The sequence below is a fragment of the Notamacropus eugenii genome, chromosome 2 (assembly GCF_028372415.1).
Source record: "Notamacropus eugenii isolate mMacEug1 chromosome 2, mMacEug1.pri_v2, whole genome shotgun sequence".
Taxonomy (NCBI): domain Eukaryota; kingdom Metazoa; phylum Chordata; class Mammalia; order Diprotodontia; family Macropodidae; genus Notamacropus; species Notamacropus eugenii.
In genome coordinates this window covers 346105434-346129551 of record NC_092873.1, presented here as the reverse complement: position 1 = coordinate 346129551, position 24118 = coordinate 346105434, and the positions used below count along the sequence as shown (strand labels likewise).

Genomic DNA, 24118 nt, shown 5'->3' with positions numbered 1-24118 from the left:
AAAAGTGTTACAAGGACAGGACATGATTAGATTACACAATGAATGTTTCAGATAGAATGGGTTCTCAGGTCAGGGAAGGGGGAGAGTTTTATATGAGACTGAATGGACTGGGAAGGCTTCATGAAAGATGTGGTACTTAGGTAATGAAGTGATAGAATGCTGGACTCGGAGTCAGGAAGACCTGAATTCCAATCCCTCCTCAGACACTCAGATGTGTGACTTTGAGCAAGTCACTTAACTTTCTCTGCCTTAGTATCCTCAGTAAGATGAGAGAACTGGCTTCTAAGATCCCTTCCATCTCTAAATATTTATTTTCCTGTGAGTTAGACCTTGAGGATGGATAGGACTTATTCAGATTAGCTTGAGATCACTTATTATCTGAGAGTGCTATTGGTATCCTGTTAGTTGGTAAATTGGATAGAGCTTTGCACCAGGAGTCAAGAAGACGTGATTTCAGATTTGGCCTCAAACCCTTAGCAGTTGTGCTTATTAGCTAGGCAAATCACTTAAGCTCTTTTTGTCTCGATTTCCTCAACTGTAAAATGGGGATAATAACAGTATCTACATTGCAGGGTTGTTGTGAGGATCAAATGAGATAATATTTGCAAAAAGCACTTAGCACAGTCCTATTCTACTGCTGCTATTACTACTACCACTCCTCCAACTAGTGCTACTATTAATACAATTACTACCACTATTACTATTACTATACTACTTAAGTATTCTACTTCTACTACTATTACTACTACTACTCCTATCACTACTACTTCTACCACTATTACCACAACTACTGGGTATCCAGGTGGCTTTGTTAATAGAGTCCCAAGCCTGGAGTCAGGAATAGGAGTCTTTAGTTCAGACACTTACTAGCCATGTGACCTTGAACAAGTCATTTACCCCATTTGCCTCAGTCTCCTCATCTGTAAAATGAACTGGAGAAGGAAATGCAAATCACTCCAGTATCTTTGCCAAGAAAAGCCTGGAGGGGGTCACAGAGAGTAAGACATGACTGAACAACAACAACATTACTACTAGTATTACTACAGCTACCAGTACTACTGCTACTACAGGCTGAACCTGATGGATTGCTTGAGTTCTGAGATGCAAGAAGAATAAAGCCAATCAGGTGCCCCTGTTAAATATCTGATGCCAATGTGATGAATACCTAGGATTGGGGGAGGATAGGAACACCAGGCTTCCTAAGTAGTAGTAAATTGGTCTAGATTGGGATTGTAGCATATCAAAACTTTGATGCTGATCAGTAGTAGTACTGAACCATCACAGACTGTTGTACTTCCAACCAGAGCAAGAAAGGGAGACCTAGATTCAAAAAATAAAATAAAAATGATTGAATTAGACTAAATAACTTCTAAATACTCAAGCTTTGTATCATAGGATCTTACTCCAGAGGAGGCAGATACATGGGAGCCCTACTTTAGAGTGTAGATAATACTCCCCAGATCAAGTTTTTACATGCTTTTCAAGAATCTTCAACTAATAGTTTTGTCCTTTTGTTCATTTATACATATAGAGATAGAGGATGCATGGGATATGATCAACAAAATAAGTAATGGGAAAGTCAAAGTCGATGATGTGTCCCATACCTTGGAGAACTTGGGGATGAAGTTACCTGATAAAGACTTTAAAGAAGTCTTAAATTTGATTCAACCTGATGGTGAGTATTTGGGCGTATCAGGTTATGTCTTCATATTATGTATTTATATGAATGTGTATATGTATATGTGTATGTGTGTGCATATATATTATATATGCACACACATATATATTATGTATTTATGTATACATATATTATGTATTTATGTGAATGTGTGTATGTATATGTATGTATATATACATATATGCACATATAGATATATATGTTTGTATGTATGTTTTTGCAGTGAAAAAACTAAAAATTAGACATTCCCATAATTTAGAAAATTGGCAGAGAGCTAGAGTTTAGAGCAGTTGTAATAACTGACTTACCCAGTCTCTTAAAAACAGAGTGGGAAAAGCAGCAGGTTGGGAAAGGAGGCAAACCTGCAGTAACAGGAAATTCAGTTCAATTTTTATTAAATGCCTCCTGTTTGCCAGGTACTGCACTTAGGTGCTGAAAATAGCAAAGACAAAAATGGAGACATCTCCTGCCCTCAAGGAGCTCACATAGAGTTCTACCGGAATTCTATCAGCTGCCCAGAAGTAACCTCCCTACGTCTTGATGAGTAAAGCGTTAGAGGACATCAAGCATCATACAGTGTTTATTTCTGGTTGTTATCCTACAACATCCTTGCCCCTTTTGCTTAGATCTTCCTTTCAGCTGCGATCTCCCACCCATGTTAGTTTTTTCAAAATCCTTTTATAAGTGCCACGGTCCTTTTTCATCCTAGTGCCAATGGATAATGTGTGCTAGCTTGCTGAAAAATTGCTGCCACTTAAAGACCTCTTCTGCTCCTTCAGCTAAATGTAAACTGGTTACCTGGAGGTCACTTTTTTTCAAGAAGTCACTTTGATGTTAATGAACCTCACTGAATGTATATCCTAAAGCTGAGAGAAACGTTATGAACCCAGAGGAACAGAATGGTGTGGTGATTCCTTCTTATGCTTGGGGCGCTCTTAGAGCTCTGCAGACTGATTTCTTCTCCATTCTCTTTCACCATCATCTGAACTCAGTTAAATTCAATATGTATTTATTAATCTACTCTCTACAGGACAATGTACTAGATGCTAGAAATACAGAGACCAAAATGAAATAATCTCTGCTCTCAGGAAATTTGAATTCTATTGAATACTTCTATTTATACACCTAACTAAGGGCACTAGGTCGATGTGTCTATGAAATACTATGTTAATGTCCACTATTGCCTTCTTTTTGCAAGTAATGTTAGAGTCAGATAGGTATCAGGGGACCAAGGATTTTCCTCTGAGGGCATTGAATCTTCACTAGAGTTCTAAAATTGATGTGTTTTACTCCTGGGAATAATGAGGGAAAAGAATATCTCCTGTACTACTTATATCCATTGCTTAGTACATAGTAGGTGTTAAGAAATGGTTTTTGATTGATACTGTGTGCTGATACCGCTTAAAAGAAGGGTTCTTAACCCAGCTTTCATAGACCTCCAATGGGTCTGTGAATAGACTCTATGGAGGGCATGAACTTGAATGGGAAAAGTTACATCTTAATTTTCACCAATCTCTTGGTTCTCAAACTGCGTTAGTTGATCAGAGTTCCTAAGTCAGAATTTTTTCTTAACATTATTGTTTACAAAGTATAAATTGTTCTTTTTGCTGTGCTCATTTCATTTTGCATCAACTCCTATAAGAGTTTCTGTATCTCTTTGAAATAAAATTTTCCCTTACTTCCTATGACTTCAGCCATTCCCCAACTGATAGGCAACCCTCATAGTTGAAAGATATTTTTGCTACCACAAAAAGCTATTATAAATATTTTTGTTCATATAAGACTTTTCCTCTAATTTTTTTATAATCTTTGGGGTATTAACTTAGTGGGGATATAGCTAGGCTAAAGGGATGCCTTGTTAAGTAAGTTTTTGTCCATAATTCCAAATTGCTTTAACAAATACAATCACAATCTTCACAGCTCTATCAACAGTGCATCAAAGTGCCTATTTTCCTGCAGCTCCTCCAACATTTTCTTTTTTGTCATCTTTGCTGATCTAACGGTTATGAATTGGAAGATTGGTATTGACATAATTTGCATTTCTTCAATTATTAATGAGTTGGAGTATTTTTTTTAAATGGTTAAAGATAATCAGCATTTTTTCTCATGAGAACTGCCTGTTCATATCCTTAGACCATTTATCAATTGAGGAATGGGTTTTATTTGAGTAATTTCCTTATAAATCTTGGAAATGATATCTTTAGCTGAGAAATTTGCAGTAAAGATTTTTTCCTGATTAATTGTTTTCCTTCTAATCAGACATATTGGGTTTGTATGTGCAAAAACAATACATTTAATTTTCTGTGATCCTCTCTGTCCCTTCTTTGATCATGACTGCTTCCCACATTCCACTGCTTCCCACATGACTGATAGGTAATTGCTTCCTTATTTCTCTAAATCAGAGAATTAAATTCTCTAAAATTAGAGTTAAGTCATATATCCACTTGAAACTTTTCTTGGTACAAGATGTGAGGTATTGGTCTAAATCTACATTTTGCAGTACTACTATGCAGTTTTCCCAGGATCTTTAATCAAATAGCGAGAATCTTTACTCCAGGAGCTGGAGTCTTTGTGTTTATTAAATACTAAGTTACTAGGTTTGTTTATTTCTCTGTATTGTGTTGTTAATCTGTTCCATTTATTGAAGTCTCTATTTTTTAAAACAGCACCAAATCATTTTCATGATCACTGCTTGGTAGTATAGTTTGAGATCTGGTCAGCTAGGGCCCCTTTGTATTCATATATTTTTTCATTATTTCCTTAGTGATTCTTGACTCTTTGTGCCTCTATATAGGAACTTTGTTATTCTTTTTTCTCATTCTATGAAGCAATCCTTTGGTAGTTTGGTATTGTATTAAATAAATAAATTTAGGCAGTATTGTAATTTTTAATTATATTGGTTCCTTCTATACATGAACAACTAATAATTCTCCAGTTATTTAGGTCTGTCTTTATTTCTATAAACAATGTTTTGTAGTTTTCTTTCTTTTGTAAAAAGAAATTTGGATGTCCATTGTTGGTGAACCTGTGAATTCTGGAGAGCAGCTTTGGACCATGTCTACGAAGTTATTTAAGCTGTGCACAAAAGTTTGACCCAGCTATACCACTATTAGGTCTATCCCAAAGATATCACCAAAAAGGGAAAAGGACCTCTATGTACAAAAATATTTATAGCAACTACTTTCATAGTAGCTCCAAACTGGAAATAAGGAGGTCCCCCGTATTGGGGAATAGTTGCATATGAATATAATGAAATATTATTGTAATATAATTAAAATAGTATTAATGAAATATTATTGTAATATAATTAAAATAGTATTAATGAAATATTATATTACATATCATTATAAGAAATGACAGTTTCTTGGGCAGTTTTAAAGGAAATTGTGAAGACTTCTGTGAACCAAGACAGAATGAAGTGAATAGGACTAGGAGAATAACTTATACAATGTCAACATTACAGAGAAAAATAACTTGCAAATACTTTAGAACTCTGATCAATATAATGATAGACCATGAGTCCAGAGGACTAAAGATTTATCTCTTCCACATTCTACCAAAGTGGTAATGAGCTTAAAATGCTGAATAAGATACATACATTTTTGGACATGGACAATGTGGGAATCTGTTTTGCTGGATTTTGAATGTTTGTTATCAAGGTTTTGGATTTTTTTATTTTTCAATTAGAGGTCAAGTGCATTTGAAAGGAGAGGTTATAAATACTTGTAAAAATAAATAGAGAAAGAAATATAAAAGAAAGAACATAAAGAGACAATGGGAGAATCACAGATGAGAGGGATAGAGAGAAGGATTAGAACCAGAGAACAGATATGGTTCTTTTGAGGTAAATTTATTAAAAATAATAATAATAACAAAAACTTTGGAATTGAAGTTGAAAGGAGTTTAATAGTCTTTCCATTGTAAGTCAAGCTCAGCTTGTGGTTTTTTGTAGGTAAAATATTTTATTATCTTAAAAAAACACAAAACTATTAAGTTTATGCCTTTTTATGCTTCTAAAATGTATTAGAGTTTTTAAAAATACGACAAATGAAAGGGATTAGAAGGAGAAAATAATAAAATTAGTTTCTGGGAAGTATTGAATACAAGAAAGTTGAGGATTATCACTCTGCCAATCTTCTGTTTTACTTTGTTAAGAATGACTTACCAAGTCTCTCTTTTCCTTCTAATGCATTTTCTCCCTTTCCTTTTGTAGATGACGGATCAGTAAAAATAAAGGATGTTGCTGAGATATTGTCTAAGACTCCACAAGTTACTAGGCCTCATGGTATGAATTTTTTTTAAGGAGAGTGAATCTTCTCCATCCTTTTTTTGTTCATCTGTTGTTACCTGTTTTTAATAAGTATAAATCTAACCTTTAGCTGCTGTTCCACTAGTGCCGTTTCTTCTCCATTTTAATTCTTTTGAAAATGAGAGGATGGTTTTAAATGGCAAAATAGGAATGTCTGATGCCTTGCTAGATTTTTTTCTCTTTTGATAATAAAGCTTTATGTAATCATGTTATGAGAGTACCACATGTAAACAGTAAAGTGCTATTTAAGTGTGGTTTGAAAAATTCACCCAATAAGTACTGGATGCTGAAAGACACATGTCTAAGTATTATGGGTGCTATTCAGAGATACATAAAGCATGATCCTTACCCTAAAAAACCTTATAATTTGGTTGAGGAGAAAAGGCATAAAAGGAGAAATATTAAATAACTAAACAAATGTTAAATACAAGTTAACACATGATAACAATGCATAAGCAACACCAGTATTTGAGAAATTTTCCAGTGAGTGAGAACTAGTATGCTAAATTCGCTGAATAGCGTAATGAGTCAGGAGATCAGTAGAGTAGTGAGTTGTCTGGGAAGGCTTTATGGAGAAGAAGAACCCTAAAAGTTAGGTATGAATCTTTTTTAACATAGGAATGCCACTAGTGAACCTCCAGTCTCTAAGAACTCCAGTGGTAACTGCTAGCTCCAATTTGACTTTAGTCAAGCAAATACTGACATTTTGAAAGTGTTGTCATCCTCTTTAGCTTCAAGTCAATTCTTGATCTGGAGACCATGGAAGAAGAGTTAATGCTAGGCTCTTTCTTCCTACAGTAGACTCTCTCTTCTTGGAGTTTGTTAGTTACTCTGGGCACCTTGGGGAAAGGGCTCTGATTTGGTTCAGTTTACACTGTTCTCCAGTATCTCAGAAGGGAGGCCCTGAACCAATATGTTTAGCCAGATCCCTGAAACTTTGGCACATGAGACAAGATAGATCCCTTGGTGCTCACTGTGATCCAGAACTTGTCCTTATATCCATTTTGGTCCTAATCTGTACTCTCTAGGGCAGGGCAATCTTTGGAGGCCCCAAAGTTGCCTTGGGGTTGTATAAATTTAGACAGATGGGAAACACCAAAAGAAATCACCTCTACTTGGTTATGATCTACTTTCTATCCTTTGGATTTTGTGGCTAGTTGAAGGACATTGGGAGACTCTTAGTAGCTTTTCTTTTTTTAAATAAGAAGCTAGCTTTGATTGTTAATCATGCTCAAGAAAATGAGCTTTTAGAAACTTTAAACAGGCAATATGCTGTTTATTTTTTGACATATGTTAATATTCTACCTCTGATCACTTAACAAAGTTTCATTTCACTGATGTCTGCTCAAAAGCAGTTGGCATGGTGCATGTGTGGAACTTTTCAGCTATTAGATAATAATAACAGCTAACAATTTCTAACATTTAAATAGTGCTTACTATGTGCCAGGTACTGTGCTAATAAGCACTTTACAGTTATTATCTCATTTGAACCTCAAATCAACCCTGGGAGGTTGATTTAATATTATTTATCCTTATTTATCATTCTTATTTAATGGATAATGAAACTAAGGCAAACAGAGGTGAAGTGTCTTTCCTAGTGTCACACAGCTAGTAAGCGCCTTGAACTCAGGTCTTCCTGACTCCAGACCCCATACTCTTCTCCGTTGAACCACCTAGCTACTTAGATTACTTCAGAAAAGCCAAAACAAGAGAGCCATGGCTCTTTAGAAGAAAGACAATCCCCATATTGGGCGTTTGTATGTTTCTGTGTTTTGCTGTTGCTGCTGTTAAATCAATTTATGTTTTTATTTGGATATGCATATAGAATTAAAAAAGGCATGGACCATCGTCAACAGTGTCGTTGATGGGAAAATCAAGAAATCTGGTCTGTCCCCAGCCCTGCAGAGCTGGGGATTTGAGTTATCTGATGAAAAACTTCAAGAGATAGTGAAATCTATGGAGTCGGAAGGTGAGTTCTTCAGAGACGTGAGATAATATTCACTCAGAGTACGTGGGAACATGTGTTCTTTCTCATGACAAAGTTAAAATTTCAGTCATAGTCACAGATCCAATTTCTGCCACACTGCTTTCCAGTTTTCTCAACAATTGCTGTCTGATGGTAAGTTTCATCCCCAAGGAATTTACGTTTTGGGGTTTTTGAATACCAAGAAAGATCTCTTGTTTCTATTTCTTCCTTATCCAGTCTCTTCCAATGATCTACTTGTTTTTTCTGTTTTGTGGATATATTTTTTTAAGTTTTTTAATTTATTTTAAACTTAAGTACAAAATAAGAAAAGGAGAAAAAAATTGCCATGTACACAACAGAACATATTCAATATAAAGTAATAAATAACCATTTCAAGAGAACCTATATAATTAATACTAGACATTGTTTTTGTAATAAATATCTGAAAGTCTTCCAGTTCACTAAAAGTCCACTTTTTTCTTTCATTCAGGATTATACTTAACTTTGCTGGGTAAATTACTCTTTCTTTGTAATTCTAGCTCTTTTACTCTATGAAATATAGTATCCCAAGAACTACAGTCCTTCAATGTAATAGTTGCTAGGTCTTGTGTAATCTTTATTGTAGCTCCATGATATTTAAATTTTATTTCTTGTTGCTTCCAATATTTTCTCCTTAATCTGGGAGCTTTGAAACTTGGCTATAATATTCCTGAAAGTTTTCCTCCTAGGATGTCTTTCAGGTGGTGATTGGTGGATTTTTTTTTTCTATTTCTGCTTTGCCTTCTCGTTCTAGAACTTCAGGGCTATTTTCCTTGATGATTTCTTGTAATATCATGTCAAGATTCTTTTTTTTTATCATAATTTTCAGGCAATACAACTATTACATTATTTCTCCTCTATCAGTTCTCCAGATCAGCTGTTTTTCTGATGTTTCATATTGTCTTCTATTTTTTCATTCTTTAGGTTTTATTTTATTATTTCTTTGTGTCTTAAAATAACATTAGCTTCCCTTTGCCCAATTCTAGTTTTCAATGAATTATTTTAAGTTTCTGGTTCTTTATTTCAAATTGGTTGACTTTCTTTTCGTAGTTTTCTTTATTTTCTTGGATTGCTCTTATTTTTTCTCTATTTTTCTTCAGTCTCTAGTCCCAGTATAGGGGAATAATGCCCCAAGCTTCAGGTCCTTCTTACTATTATTTTCTGAGGTTACCCAGGCTCAACCTTGGGCTCTCCTCTCCACTTGTAAGTCATAGAGGCCCTGTCATGCTGTCCTGTAAATGATCTTACTCCCATAAATTCTTCCAGTGGCTGCAAAGTAAAACTGTCTTCTTTTCCCTTGAAATGAAACTTGCTGTCCTGCAAGTGCCCACAGCCAGTAGGGCCCCTGCCCCTCTGTTACTGCACTCACCAGGTGCGTGCTAGCTGTTTCTCCTCACAGTCACACAGCTGTGCTTAGCATCCCTTGCCAATGGAAAGTCTTTCAGTCTTCTTCTCCTCAATGGTCAGATCCCCACAAAGTCTTTAGTTTCTAAGACTGAAGCTACATCCCAACTCCAGCTGCTTCCAGGACTTGTTGATTCTGCAGAGTTGGCCTAGAGGTGTTTGCACTTCACTCAGGCTGAACCTCTGCCCCTGAAGGTCAGATCTTTCCTGGGGTCTTATTAGGTTGTGTGACTTGGGAGAACAACTGCTTTACCCTGACTTTTGTTTATTTCTGCTGCTCTACATTCCTTCTGAGGCAAAGTTCTTTTCTGTGGAGGAAATTTGGAGAGCCAAAAGTTTTCTGACCTACTCCTCCAATTTCCCAGAATCCTATATCTTTTATGACTATGTTTGATCATTACTGTTTTATATTATATTTGAAGGTTGGAAGTAACTATTTCCCCCTTCATTCCTACTTTCTTTTCCTATTATATTTTTTTGAGATTCTAAAACTTTTATTTCTAGAGGGATGAGTTTTCAAATTCAGTTCTGCAGCTTTTAATTTGGATCGACACAAAGGGAAACAGAGTTTTTCAAATAATTTTCAGGTCTCCACTTTATTCTTCCCTTGTCTCTAGGGGATTTGTCCTTTTTCTTTGATAGAAATGACTATATTGAATCTTCTTCATTTTTTATTAGAATATCTGACTCTGTTCTCCCCTATATATTTTTTTTTTTGTAGAGCCGGAACATCTGTCTTTACAGGAGCTTCTCAAGAAATACACTAAGGCCAAAAAATTGAATAAGAATCAAAGTGAGTACGAATGAACCTTTTGTTCTTCTATTGGCAGTTATGGCTGGACTTTTTATGGAAAGCAATTTAACTTTTTGCAGTTTGTACTTATTCCTTTTCTTTTCGCTTTCAATAATTGAGTTAATAAGAAAAAGATCTTAATAGGAAAAAGCAGGAATAGTAAAATCCTTAGCTTTTTTTTTTATTCTTGGTGGTAAAGTTTTGTATGCACGTAACCAATCAACATACCTTTTAAAAATGAGATTTATTAATGCAATTTCTAGATATAACCTCTTCCCCACTTCAGGAACTGAAACCTCCCTTATAACAAAGAAATTCAGCAAAAACAAAACCAACAACCAGTACAATGGCTATATCAAGGAGTGGGGAAGTATGTTTCCTTATTTGTCCTCTAGAACTAATATTTATATCAATATTTTTAACAGTTGTGTATAATGCTTTTAAAGTACTGATTTGAGATCATAAAATGTGGTTCCTGCCCTCCTCAAAGTGCTATAATCTAGGCAAGTTTAGAAGGATATAAATACAGAAAGTTAAATAACAGTTCAAGGATTAAATAATTCTAAAAGAAAAATATTCAAAATATTATAATCAGACAGTAATGATTGATTGTATACTGAGTTGTAGATACTGAATGTTATGTCAGATTTAGCTTAGATAAATGTTCACAAAATATCTTTTCATCATAGTAAAAAAGTTCAAATTGATGCACCCTTTTATTAACATATATTGTTTTCTAATTCAAAAGTTTTTAATAGTTTAGTGTTTTTAAATGATAGTTCAGAGAAGAGATTCTTGACAGTCATTAATATGCTTACAACTTAATAGAATTACAAGATGCCTGGGTTGTTGTCAACAATGTCTCAGATGGTAAAGTAAAGCCTTCTGAGCTGAGATCTACGCTGCAAAGCATTGGGGTGGATTTAAATCCAGAAGAAATTAAAGAATTACTGAAATACGTCCACGTTGATGGTGAGTACTTTGGCTCTCTATAGAATTATTTGCCCAACGTATAATAGAATATGGCCTTTCTATCTTTAGGGCCAGCTAGTTGGAACAGTGGATAGAGTGCTGGGCTTAGAGTCAGGAAGATTCATCTTCTCAACTTCCAATCCAGCCTCAGATACTTTGTAGTTATGTGGCCCTAGGCAGGTATGAGCGAAGTGGATTTTTGTTAGTATTTCTTGGAGTTTAGTTTTCCAGGATCCACGGCCATAACAATCTCTTGTTCCCAGGTATTCTGCCCGGTTGTAACAAACACATCAGGTGCTGAGTCATGAAGGCTTTCACACCTTTTGGCAATGAACTAATTGGGCACTGAGTCATGTGGGTTATGATACCCTCTGGCTCTGAGAAACTGTATTTTCCTGGGAGGCTGGTATTTTGCTGTGGGCCTTACACACGGGAGCAATGTTTTGCCTGAGATTTTTTTGATTTCCTGGACAAGATTCTGAGTAGCCAGTGTTAAGCGGCTCCCTGCCCCCCAACCTTGTGAACCCGGATGTTGGCACTCTCTCGGTCTGGTGATGTAAATTGTTCTATTAATCTGTTTAGACATTTGGAGCCCTGTCTATTGGATACCTATATACATGCATACATACATACATATGTGTGTGTATGTGCACATATATCTGCATTGTCTAATTAAAGTAAGATGACTCATCTCTTTGAAGTTGTCTTTCCTTTTAAAGCAGATCAAGAACCTGTGCTAGCAGCCCTCCTATGCGCTGGTATTATTGGTCTCACACCTCCACAGCAGCTGCAAGTATCATTAACAATACAGCAGGTCACTTAACCCTATTTGCCTCAGTTTTGTCATCTGTAAAATGAACTGGAGAAGGAAATGGAAAACCACTCCAGTACCTTTGCCAAGAAAACCCCAAATGGGGTCACAAAGAGTTGGGCTTGAAAAACTGACTGAACAACCACAATGAAAGTCATCCTTGCAAAGTTTAGAGTTCTGGGGTGGGTTATATCAGTGGCTTTACTTTTCTGATATGACTAACAGATTTAGAATTAGAAAAAAAAGGGACCTTAGCCTTTAGTTTAATATTTTCATCTTACAAATGAGGAAATTGAGGTTCAGACAAATTATGTGGCTTTCTTAAGGTGATACGGGAAGTGAGTGGTAAAGTCTGGATTGAAGTCCAGTTTTTATGACTTCAAATTCAGTGTTCTTTCTTTTTAAAAAATACTAAAATTAAAAATTTTGTATATGTGTGTGCATATATAATGTATACACACTACACACATACATATATATAGATTATATATAAAATTATATATGTATATATGTAAAATATATAAATAAAATTTATAAAATTAATTACATCACAGTCTTTTCTTTCAGAAGGGTGTCAATTCTTGAGCATGAATTTTGTCATATTTGTATGAATTATTCTTTAAATATTTGATAAATCTCCATCCACTGAGCCTAGACTTTTTCCTTTGGCATTTCATCTATTTTGATAGTTTACTTGATTTCTTTTTCTAAGGCTGAGTTGTTTGACATCTTTATTTCCTTCTCTTTTTTTAGATTGAGTCATTTATGTTTTTGTAAATAATCATCATTTTCTTTTGAATTCTCCGTTTTCTGGAGTATGATTGTAAGTAGTAGTATAAACTACTATTTGCTCTGGCATAAGAGTAGTGAATCAGAAGACTTTGGGGGAAGAAACCTGCCTTCTGACCTAGAGCATTCCCCAATTTCCTGGATGCCTGCTTTTGACTTTGGACTGGAACCACTGAACACTATATAGATGTCACATATTCTTATATCTTTTTCTTTTCATTTTGTAGAGGATGGAACAATAGATTTAAATGATGTTATCAATATGTTATCCCACTTGCAAAAATGGAGTCAGAACCAACGTGAGTATGAAGGAATATTTTTACTTCTACTCTTATGTAAATTGTGACTTTTTATAGATTGATAGGAATTTAACTTTTTAATGGAAATTCACCAGTCCTTTTTCTTCTTAGTCCCTTTGTAAATAGGAATATGATCTTAACAATCATAGCCAGGAATGTAATTCCCTTTGCTTGTCTTCTTTTTCCATTTTGATGGTAACATTTTGTCTATTTGTTTAATGAGCTGACCAATATTTATTAAATAGGTGTTATGTCTCTAGGTGATTTATTAGGTACCAAAATCTAAACATGGATGTGTAAGGCACACTTCCCTTTAAAGCCATTATCTAGTTCCATGGATGAGGAATGAGCTCAGAATGATTCAATAAGATCATACGAGTTATACAAAGGAAAATGTGGTCAATTGCCCATTGAGTGAGATAAACTATTAGTGTGATGGATTCAGAGACAGAAAAGAACTCTGATCCTGAATTGTTTGAGGAAGCTTCATGGAAGAGAAGGGAATTAAGTTATGTCTTGAAATATAGGCATCTTTTGATGCTAAGGAATGCTGTTAACGAGTCCCTGGATTCCAGTAGTGACTCATACCACAATAGGACAAGCAGAAAATGTTATGTCTATGTCATCATTTCCAGACAGGTCAGTTTGTTTTCTAGTGGAGTTCCACAGGACAGGATAAGTTCTACAACATGCCTTGCTCTTCTATTTCCTTAGAGATTCTTAGCACCTCTAGATAACTGAGATTAGAAGAAGATATAGTTTAGTGCAAATGGAAGTAATTTGTAAAAGTACCTTAGGAACTGAGGAAAACTATGGAATCAGTTTTTTTCCGAACAAAGTCTTTGGATATTGGATAATTTGGGAAAATTACTTTGTATAATTTGGTAATGAGCAGAGACCTCGAAAGCAGCTCTGAGCCAGCTTTTTTCCCTCCAAAACCTAAAGGTACCTTGACATTAAAGATGTAGGTGAAGGAGAAGGAAAGTGGTTTGAGAGCTATAAACCACTTATCAACCTATCAGTAAGAACTTGTGTGGAAGAGTGGAAAAAGGACTAGATCTGGACATAGACCTGGGTTCAAATCCACTCTTGGTTCTTTATTGCCTTGTGATTATAGGCAAGTTATACAACTTCCCTGTTGATTCTAGAGGACCAGTGATGAAGAATGCTACCTGTCATTTGGCAGATGTGATGGGTTCAAGGTATAGAATAAAGTATATGTTTTCACATATATCCAATATATGAATTTGTTTTGCTTGACTAGACAAATTTTTACAAGGATTTTGTTTTCCTTTCAATTTGAGGGGAAAAGGTTGAGGGAAGTATTGGGAGGGAGACTTGAGTTAGGATTTCCAAAAGAAGAAGAAGAAAAAAGAAAGTAGTGTCCCTAAAACATTTAAGATATTCATAAAAGAAAAGAAAAAGAAGTCCAGAAAGTAACATAAATAGGCAGGATCACTTTGAAAGTTACATTTTGAGTTACAATTCTTTTTAAAATAGATTTTTCTTGATATATGGTTTGTCTTCAAATTGCCTATATCCTTCCCTTTCCTCATCCCATTAAAACCATCCTTTAAAATTGATTATATTCTTAAGAAAGCCAACCCCAACATGATAAAGATGCATAGTTTCTTGTAGAGTCTTATTTTATTTTATTTTATATATGAAAATTCTCATTTTATTTAAAGTTCAGAATAAAAATGGATTTAAAAAATAAAGTAAAGGAGTTCTGCTAAATGGTCATGAAAATCTCTTACAACTCTAAATCCTAGCTTATAACTATTTGCAGGTCATGTCAAATGGTTTTGCAGCATTCACTTTATAATAAAAGCTGGCATTGAGTAGGTGTTGCCTCAGACAGACTGAGGCCTGGGTCAAGGTCATCCACTACATCCCAGACCATCTCCAGTCATTCTTACTTTGATTCTTACTTAATAACCACTGGTTATTACTGAACTTCAGTGGCTGGAGGAAAGAGTAAGAATGATGACTTTGTGAAACTCTGCTGCATTTAAATCCAATTCACATGCAAGTCAAGACATCACCCTTGTGATATCAATGGTCCTCTTTGAGAATAAAGGACCACCAGTACAGCAACAACAAGATGGCATTAATTTCAGACCAACTACTCATAAGAGAGAAAAAAACTTCTAGTAATGTGCTACATTTGGCATGTCTAAGCTTTTGTTTTTGCCCTGAATTAAAATGATTGTTTTACCCTGAAGTGATTTTGTCCTGAAACAAATGATCATGAGGTCATTTTTTATTAAATTGCTATTTCATCAAGAGCGGAGAAGGTTAGACTTTCTCCTTGGTCATCAAGTAGGAGCATGTAGTATCTTTTAATTCAATTCCGCTCAACAAGCATTGGTTCAACTAACCACCTACTATGCCAGGCACCACACTAAGTACTAAGTGTTGGAGATTCAGACAATTCTACCTGCAAGGTGTTTGTCTTCTGTTCAGTTATTCAGGCTACTTAAATGCCACCAAAAAAATCCAAGAACCACAGCTCTGTAAAATGAATATATTTTCTCTTTACACCCTTTCCCTCCGTCAGGATCTTTATAGGTTTCTTTAAACTAGCCAATTTAAAAGCTTAGCACTCTGATTTATTCATTCCTATAGGGACACAACATGCATACAATGTTGTTAATAATGTCACGGAAGGTAAAGTCAAGATGAAGAACCTGCCATCTACCTTGGAGAGCTTGGGGTTCAATTTAGATGACGATGAGGTTAAAGAAATACTGAGATCTGCTGCACCAGATGGTGAGAACTTAGGTTATTTGCAAAGGGTAAAAGAGGATTCATGTTCTTTTTAATAGCAAAGCTAAAATTTTAGCATTCCCAGAAGATTAAGAATTTGAGAGTGGGAGTGGGATGGTTGGGGCAATGCCTTTACTTTTCCTGAATTTTTATTTCTCCTCCCATAGGGCAAGTAGAAATGGGAAGCCTAGAGAATTGAGATAGCCAGGTGATGCAATGGATAGAGGCCTGGAGTTAGGAAAACCTAAGCTCAAATCTGGTCTCAGATGTTTAGTAGCTGTGTAATCTAGGCCAAGACTCTCAACCTCTATTTTCCTCAGTTTCCTCATCTGTAAAATGGAGATAATAATAGCACAAACCTCCCAAGATTGTTGTGAGGATCAAATGAGATGTGCTTGGCACTTGGTATACATAAATGTCAGCTGCTATGAAGAGAGTGATGAGAATGTTGATGGAGGGCAAGTAGTGAGAATTCCTTTAAGTAGCTCTCTTTCCCCCAGATGTCCATTTTCAGCTTATATTATTTATTCTTAGAATGTCCATTTCTAGATTCTCTGAATCTTCTCTAGCATCTCAGTCTCACTATATCACATTCTCACTTGACTTGGTTTTTTAAAAAATGTCTATAACTTTTCTGTGTATGTACTGGTGTGTCCCTAAACTGTTCCCTCCTTGCTACTGTGTCCTTCCTTAGCTATAGTCTGCTAAACCAAAGTTGTTCATCTCAATTTTACAAGCACATATTGAATACCTACTGTGTGCCATACATACATGTATTGTGCTAGGTGCTAGAGATACAAAGGCAAAAACAAAATAGTTTTTGCCCTTAAGACACTTCCATTTTAAGAAGGGGGAAGCAATATATACATATATAAGTAAATATAAAATACGTACAAGGTTAATGCAAAGTGATTTCTAAGTTGGAAGAGGCAGCATTAGTAACCAAGAGATCAGGGAAAGCCTGGAGTAGAAGTGGTAGTGGTTTGTCTTTGGGGACTGTGCCTGTATTCAGGTTTTGCCCACATTGCCTCATTCATACCAGAATTTGATGTTAGGTCACTTGTTTCAGTTTTTTATGGGTCTCTCTGTCTAGGGAAAAATATCATTATAGAATTATAAATCATTGCTGAGATTCTTTTAAAAATGTCATAAACAAGGAGAAGAAAGAATCATTTTCAAACTAGTCTCTGGGAAAGCTTTTGAGCTTTGGGCTTGGTCTATACAACACAAAGGAAGAGGAAAGGTGACGGTCTTCTATTTTACTTTGTACTTTATAGAACTAGTTTTAATTGTTTTGTTCTTTTTTTTCCATTTTATAGAAGCTGGGGAAGTGAATTTAAAGGATCTCGTCAAGAAATTGACTGGAGCCAAAAAATTGAATAAGACCCGCTGTGAGTATAAATGAATTTTCTTATCTTTGTATTGGTGTAAACATAATGATGTAATTTTTTATTCAAACTTGCTCATCATAAAATAAATAGCCATTAATAAAGATGAGTAATCTAAACGTACAAAATAAGGGATCCATTCTCATGTAATTTAACAATTAACTTTTAAGAACATGAGATTGCTGGAGGGTCAACCCTCATCCTACTGTGCTTGTAATGTCTAAACATTTTACAGAAAATCAAAAAGAAATATGTGTATTTTGTGTTCCTTTCCAAGTTGATCTTAACATTTCACTTCCTTTGACTTTTTTTAAAGCTGTGGTCCATGCTCATAATGTTCAGGTTCAGTTCATCTTGCTCCATATCAATCAATTAACAAGCATTTGTAGGCATTTACTATGAGCCAGGCATTGTACTTCGTGCTCAGGATAAAAAAAAAAGCAGAAATGGTTCTGCATGTTTCCCAGTTTACTTTTTACATGATTCAGTGATCGTCTGAACCTGTATCTCCTCCATTTGCTTCTCATTGGCTTCTTTGCTTTATCTTGATTTTTCTTTTAGCTTTCTTCAGAACAGTTTTCTTTAGTTTATCCAATGTTTTTAACAGTCATGTTCTTCCAGGGTCTTTTCAAAAACATCAGGGCATCTAGATATAGTAACACTTCCAAATATTTCACATCTCCAACTGTTTTATACATGAACCATTGGAAAGTACCTCCTGAGAAACACCAGCCCCTCAACATTGTACAGCCTCTTAAAGATGCAGTAAAAGCAGGATTTGTAGTACCTGCAAAAAAGGGTATCTATCACAACTGATGTTACAAGTCTGATATGGTATGATGACATAATTTCCATCACCTCTCTTTATTTTTGTCATTGATTTTCGGTTATTATAGGTGATTAAACCAATCACTGCATAAGATAATGTCTGTGAAGCTTTGTGCAAACCTCAAAGTGCTATGTACATATGTATCAACTATTAGTCATCTATTAATCAAGTATAAGCATCTTGAGGACAGGGTCTGTTTTCATTCTTGTCTCTATGTCCATAGTGCCTAAACTAGCTCCCGGCACATAGTATGTACCTAATAAATGCTTTCTGAGTTGCGTTAAACTATTAATATTATTACCATCATCTTATCAGAAGTAGAGTTTCTCCTTTTATGAAGACAGGCAGGTACATGTGGAGTTCCCCCTTCTTATAGGTTCCCACATTCAAGACCCCTTGCTCCCAGTCTCAAATGTGTTTACTTAGATTCAGAAGCTTATTGATATGATGCTTTTATTTACATGTACATATAGGTTTAGAAAATGCTTGTAATGTTGTCAACAATGTCGGTGATGGGAAAGTCAATGTCGATGATCTAGTGCCCGCTTTAAAGAGCTTGGGAATTAGTTTAACTGATGAAGATGCTGAAGAAATGATGAAATCTGTTGAAACTGATGGTGAGTATTTCAACTATTTTTCTCAGATTATTTTTTCCATTGTATATGTATTCTTTCTAGTGGCAAAGCTGAAAATTCAATATTTCCAACACATATAAAAATGAGGCTGTTGGAATTGATAAAAATTGGGTAATTGTGACAATGACCTTACCTTTCAGGGGTCTGACCTTTTCTTTCTGGAAGGAGAATGGTAAAAGACTGATAAGAGAGGGGCAGAAGGTCAGGAATTCTTGACTTCCTTGAAGGAGAAGTAGATTCCTCTGTTCTGACCTAGACCGTTAGATCATATTAATTATTTGTTTGTATGTGCTCATACATCTGGGTTCCTTCAGGCTTCAGACACTCTCTCACTTTCACTTTTGGATTCTATTCCCAGAAATTGGTCCCTGCTGTGTTTATTCTCTAGAGACCCTTTAAATAAGTGTACCAGAAGAGAAGCCATACTGGCTTATTGAGAAATCACTGTTAGTATAGTAGAGAAGGCAGTAAAGTTGGAATGGAGGAAAGAATCCCTGTGGAAAGAATAATATATGATTATATTATATTAGCAATATTGTATTAAAAGAATAAAAATAATAATACATCATTATTAATAATATATTGAGGAGGAAATACCTGTGTGAAAGAATAGGGAGGAAAATCAGCTATAGATAAAGAAGGAGAAGCATTTAATAGACATGTGGATCTGAGGCAAGAAGTATGCCAGCTATACAATTCTGGGACTGCTTGCAGTTGTTACATAAAACCTGGAAAGAGCTGAGTTTTCATTTCTGGTAACCTCTGGCCTGTATATCATTACCTCAATAGGAGGAGAGTAGGGAGGTGAGTGAAAGGAGCAGCATGTCTTAATTGGTCGAACTCTTCTTCTAGTAGTGAAGCAATGTCACCTGGATGGTTTAGGGTGTTTTTCCTTTTTGTTTCTGCCTCTGATTGCCATTCCCCTTGTTTCGAATAAAATTTCTAACAGGAAAAAACACAGACTCCCAAGGTAGATGAGGCAAGTTCATTTATTTTACAGTTCTTGCAAGAAGCAAGTGTGCTTCTAAAACAGACACACACATATAGAAGCAAGAGAAAGGACGTTTATCCATGTACCAAAATGCAAAGTTCCTTCCTCATTTCCTCACTGGCTGAGTACACTGAGATGTACAACTTTCTGGTACGCCTACTTCATGTTTCCCCTGATATGTTCCTCCCTCTCTCCACATACATTGCATGACTATTAAAATTACCTTTAGCTCTTCCTGGGAAGAAATTAATATTTATAAGGCTATTAAGCATGTGTACTTTAAGCCTGTTTTACCTTTTGCTTATTCTTGACTGCAGACCTGAGTGAAACTGGTGTCATTGTGACCTTTTCCTGCTTTTCTCTTGACTCTAAGTATTTCTGTTGCAAGAAAGCCCACTTGCCTATATCTGTGTGGAAACATGATCTCTTTGTATCTAACACCCTGCAAAAGGCATTCAATCAATCAGCAAGCATTTATTAATCACTTATATCAAAGTTATTCCCCCTAGACTAATAATATTTAAGGGGGTGAATAGAAAATTCTAGCCTAGGAGAGGTCAACTTGACCACCCCAATATTTTGCTCCTCCCAGGAGGGAGCCAAAGTCTCCCTTGCAGAAGGGTGGGCAGGGAAGACTGGAAATATCTGTACATGCCTTTCTGTGAACCACATTTAGACAAATCTATGCAGACACAGGCACAACACAGACCCATACCTTATGTATGATTAAAACATCTTACTTTGTGCGCAAATGGATGCTCTAAAGTGACATATGATAATGCCCTAAAGACGGTTTGTATTTTATGGGAATCCATTTGCCTGGTAAAGTAATGCAGAAAAGTTTACATAGTCCTACTTTGAATAATGAGTATTTCAGTAAGGACAGCTGCTTTATAATGTGGAATCTTCAATAAGTTTTAAATAGCCAGATATAGTCCTATTTTTCTTATAAAATGAAGTCTAGAACTATGTTTAGTGGAAGTTGAATCTTCACTGTGAATCACAGCTTTTTAGTGGAAAGTTTTATAGCATAGCTAGTACAGTCAGCGTTTGACAGACAGCTCATTGTAATGGAAAGAGCACTTAATATGGAGTCCAGAGACCTGGGTTCTAGTTCTGCTTCTGACACTTGATAGCTGTGTGGCTACAAAAGAGTACTCAGCCTCATCTGTAAAATGTGGTGAATAAAAATTTGTCTAGACTAGTGTGCACCTTCTCCTCCTGGAATTCACTTTGACATGGTGGAAAGAGCACTTGGAATCAAAATCAGGAGATCTGAGTTTCAATTCTTGCTAAGTAGGTCACTTCATCTCTGAGTATGTTTCTTCATTTTAAACTTGTGGATGATACTTGTGTTGCTTTCCTTATAAGGTCAATGATAGGAAAATATTGAGTAACCTTAAAGGGTAGTATCTTCTTTTATACATTCAAGGATTACGATATTGATCATGCTAAGAAAGACCCTTCAGTCCTTGAGGTGAGTGATCAAGGAAGGAATCTAGTAGTTTGAGTAGATTAAGTTCACCTAAACTGTATTTTAACATATTATGAACTTTTCTTTAATCAAGAGTGCTATAAAAGTTGATTGAGAGACATGTATGAGAGCATAGGGACAGTGGAGGAGGGCAAGAAACTATGCAGTTGGAATATATTCTTCTCTGTCTGTCTTTCTTTCCCCTTCCCCCACCTAGAAATGGTTTATAGTTTATATACTTGCTCAATATTAAATTACATTTAATTATTTCTGGCAGACTTGTGCCTTAAATACTGTTGTATTTTGTTTTCTTGTTGTAATATTGTTTTCTTCAACAAACTTGTCTAGTTATTTACCATTCAAAAACTATTACCTTCTAGGAACAGATATGAAATCCTCTTATTTTTTCTTAGTTCCTCTAACATGACTAAATAAGCCCATGTTTATATCCTTAGCATTCCTCAAGAGCCTCCACTCATTCTGGTCTTCAGAGCTCTTGATAATCTGCTCACCAAACCAGAATACTCTTTTTTTTATTCATCTTCTGTTAACTGACCTTGTTTTCTGTCCTTTTAAAATATCAGTCCAACTATGAACTCCTTCTACACACATATCAGACTCTTTGATGACTCTCCTTTGTCTTTTTTTAAATATATAATTTATTTATTTTCAGTTCTTAACATTCATTTCCACAAGAATTTGAATTCAAAATTTTCTCCCCATCTCTCCCCACCCCCACCCCAGGACAGCATGCACCCCATGCACCCCTTCCTCCAGTCTGTCCTCCCTTCTATTATCCACCTTTCTTCCATTCCCCTTCCCCTCTATTTTCCTATAGGTCAAAATAGATTTCTATACTCCATTGTCTGAATAGTTAATTTCCAGTTGCATGCTAAAGCAATTTTTAACATTCATTATTAAAACTTTGAGTTCCATATTCTCTCCCTCCCTTCCCACCCACCCTCATTGAGAAAACAAGCAATTCAATATAGGTCATACATGTGTAACAATGCAAAGCACTTCTGTAATAGTTATGTTGTAAAAGACTAACCACATTTCCCTCTGTCCTATCCTGCCCTTCATTTATTCCATTCTCTCCCTTAACCTGTCCTCCCACAATAGTGTTTGCTTCTCATTATCCCTTTCCCCATTTTGCTGTCCTTTCTATTATCTTCCCTCTCCTATTGCCTTTGCTCTTGCCTTCCTGCAGGGTAAAATAGATTTCCATGTCCAATTGAATGTGTGTTTTTCCCTCCTTAACTCAAATCCCATGAGAGTAAAGCCCAATTATTTCCTTTCCTCTCCCCCCCTCTTCCCCTCCATTGTAAAAGCTCTTTCTTCCTTCTTTTATGTGAGATGATTTGCTACATTCTACCTCTCCCTTTCTCTTACTCCTAGTTCATTCCATTCAACAGTAAATCTTTTTTTTAGGCATTCTCCCTTCATATTCAGCTCACCCTGTATCCTCTATGTATACATATATATATGCATATACATATATACATGCGCACTTACACCCATGTACATATACATACCTACACACATATACATACCCGCACACACACATGTGTATGTGTATATATATGTGTACATATATACATATATATATATTCCCTCTAACTACTCGAATTCTGAAAAAGATCTCATGAGTTACAAATAACATCTTTCCATGTAGGAATGTGAACAGTTTAACTTTAATGAGTTCCTTGAGACTTCTCTTTCCTGTTTACCTTTTTGTGTTTCTCTTGATTCTTGTATTTGAAAGTTAGATTTTCTATTCAGCTCTGGTCTTTTCAACAAGAATACTTGAAAGTCCTCTATTTCATTGAAATTCCATTTTTTCCCTGAAGTATTATATTCAGTTTTGCTGTATAGGTGATTCTTGGTTTTAATCCTATCTCCTTTGATCTCTGGAATATCATATTCCAAGCCCTCCCAGCCCTTAGTGTAGAAGCTGCTAAATCCTGTGTTATCCTGATAGTATTTCCACAATACTTGAATTGTTTCTTTCTGGCTGCTTCTAATATTTTCTCCTTGACCAGGGAACTCTGGAATTTGGCTATAGTATTCCTAGGAGTTTTCCTTTTGGTATCTCAGGAGATGATCAGTGACTTTTCTTTCCCATTTCTATTGTACCTTCTGGTTCTAGAATATTGAAGCAGTTTTCCTTGATAATTTTTTGAAAGATGATGTCTAGGCTCTTTTTTGGATCATGGTTTTCAGGTAGACGAATAATTTTTAAATTATCTCTCCTGGATCTATTTTCCAGGTAAGTTGTTTTTCCAGTAAGATATTTCACATTATCTTCTATTTTTTTTTTGTTCCTTTGGTTTTGTTTTATAATTTATTGGTTTCTCATAAAGTCATTAGCTTTCATCTGCTCCATTTTAATTTTTAAAGAACTGTTTTCTTCAGTGAACTTTTGAACCTCCTTTTCCATGTGGCCCATTCTGCTTTTTAAAGCATTCTTTTCCTCATTGGTTTTCTGAACCTCTTTTGCCATTTGGGTTAGTCTATTTTGTTATTTTCTTCGGCATTTTTGAATGTCCTTTAGCAAGCTGTTGACTTGCTTTTCATGATTTTCTTGCATCACTCTCATTTCTCTTCCCAATTTTTCCTCCACCTCTCTTTCTTGATATTCAAAATCCTTTTTCAGCTCTCTTGCATGGTCTGAGACCATTACATATTTTTTGGGGGGGGGTTAGATATAGAATCCTTGACTTTTATGTCTTCCTCTGATGGTATGCTTTGTTCTTCCTCATCTGAAAGGATGGAAGAAAATGCCTTTTCACTAAGAAAGTAACCTTCTATAGTCTTATTTTCCCCCCTTTTTGGGGCATTTTCCCAGCCAGTTACTTGACTTTTGAGTCCTTTCTCAAGTGGAGGGTATACTCTATGGACCTGTAAGTTTTCAGTTCCTCCAAGGTAGTGCAATCAAGGGACAGGAGTGTACTCCTCTCCTGGCCTGCACT

At 35.6% G+C, this 24118-nt stretch overlaps 1 protein-coding gene across 6 annotated transcripts in view; it reads left to right on the top strand.

The window, feature by feature from the left end:
• EFCAB3 (EF-hand calcium binding domain 3) overlaps positions 1 to 24118 on the top strand; it is a 481176-nt gene that overhangs the window by 97374 nt on the left and 359684 nt on the right. For all 6 annotated transcript variants that reach the window (XM_072645908.1, XM_072645906.1, XM_072645907.1 and 3 more), the window contains 9 exons: positions 1532 to 1675; positions 5892 to 5963; positions 7813 to 7956; positions 10118 to 10189; positions 11018 to 11161; positions 12989 to 13060; positions 15689 to 15832; positions 17149 to 17220; positions 18520 to 18663. In XM_072645908.1, coding sequence (XP_072502009.1) covers positions 1532 to 1675; positions 5892 to 5963; positions 7813 to 7956; positions 10118 to 10189; positions 11018 to 11161; positions 12989 to 13060; positions 15689 to 15832; positions 17149 to 17220; positions 18520 to 18663 — 1008 coding nt within the window. The remainder of the gene's footprint in view (positions 1 to 1531; positions 1676 to 5891; positions 5964 to 7812; positions 7957 to 10117; positions 10190 to 11017; positions 11162 to 12988; positions 13061 to 15688; positions 15833 to 17148; positions 17221 to 18519; positions 18664 to 24118) is intronic.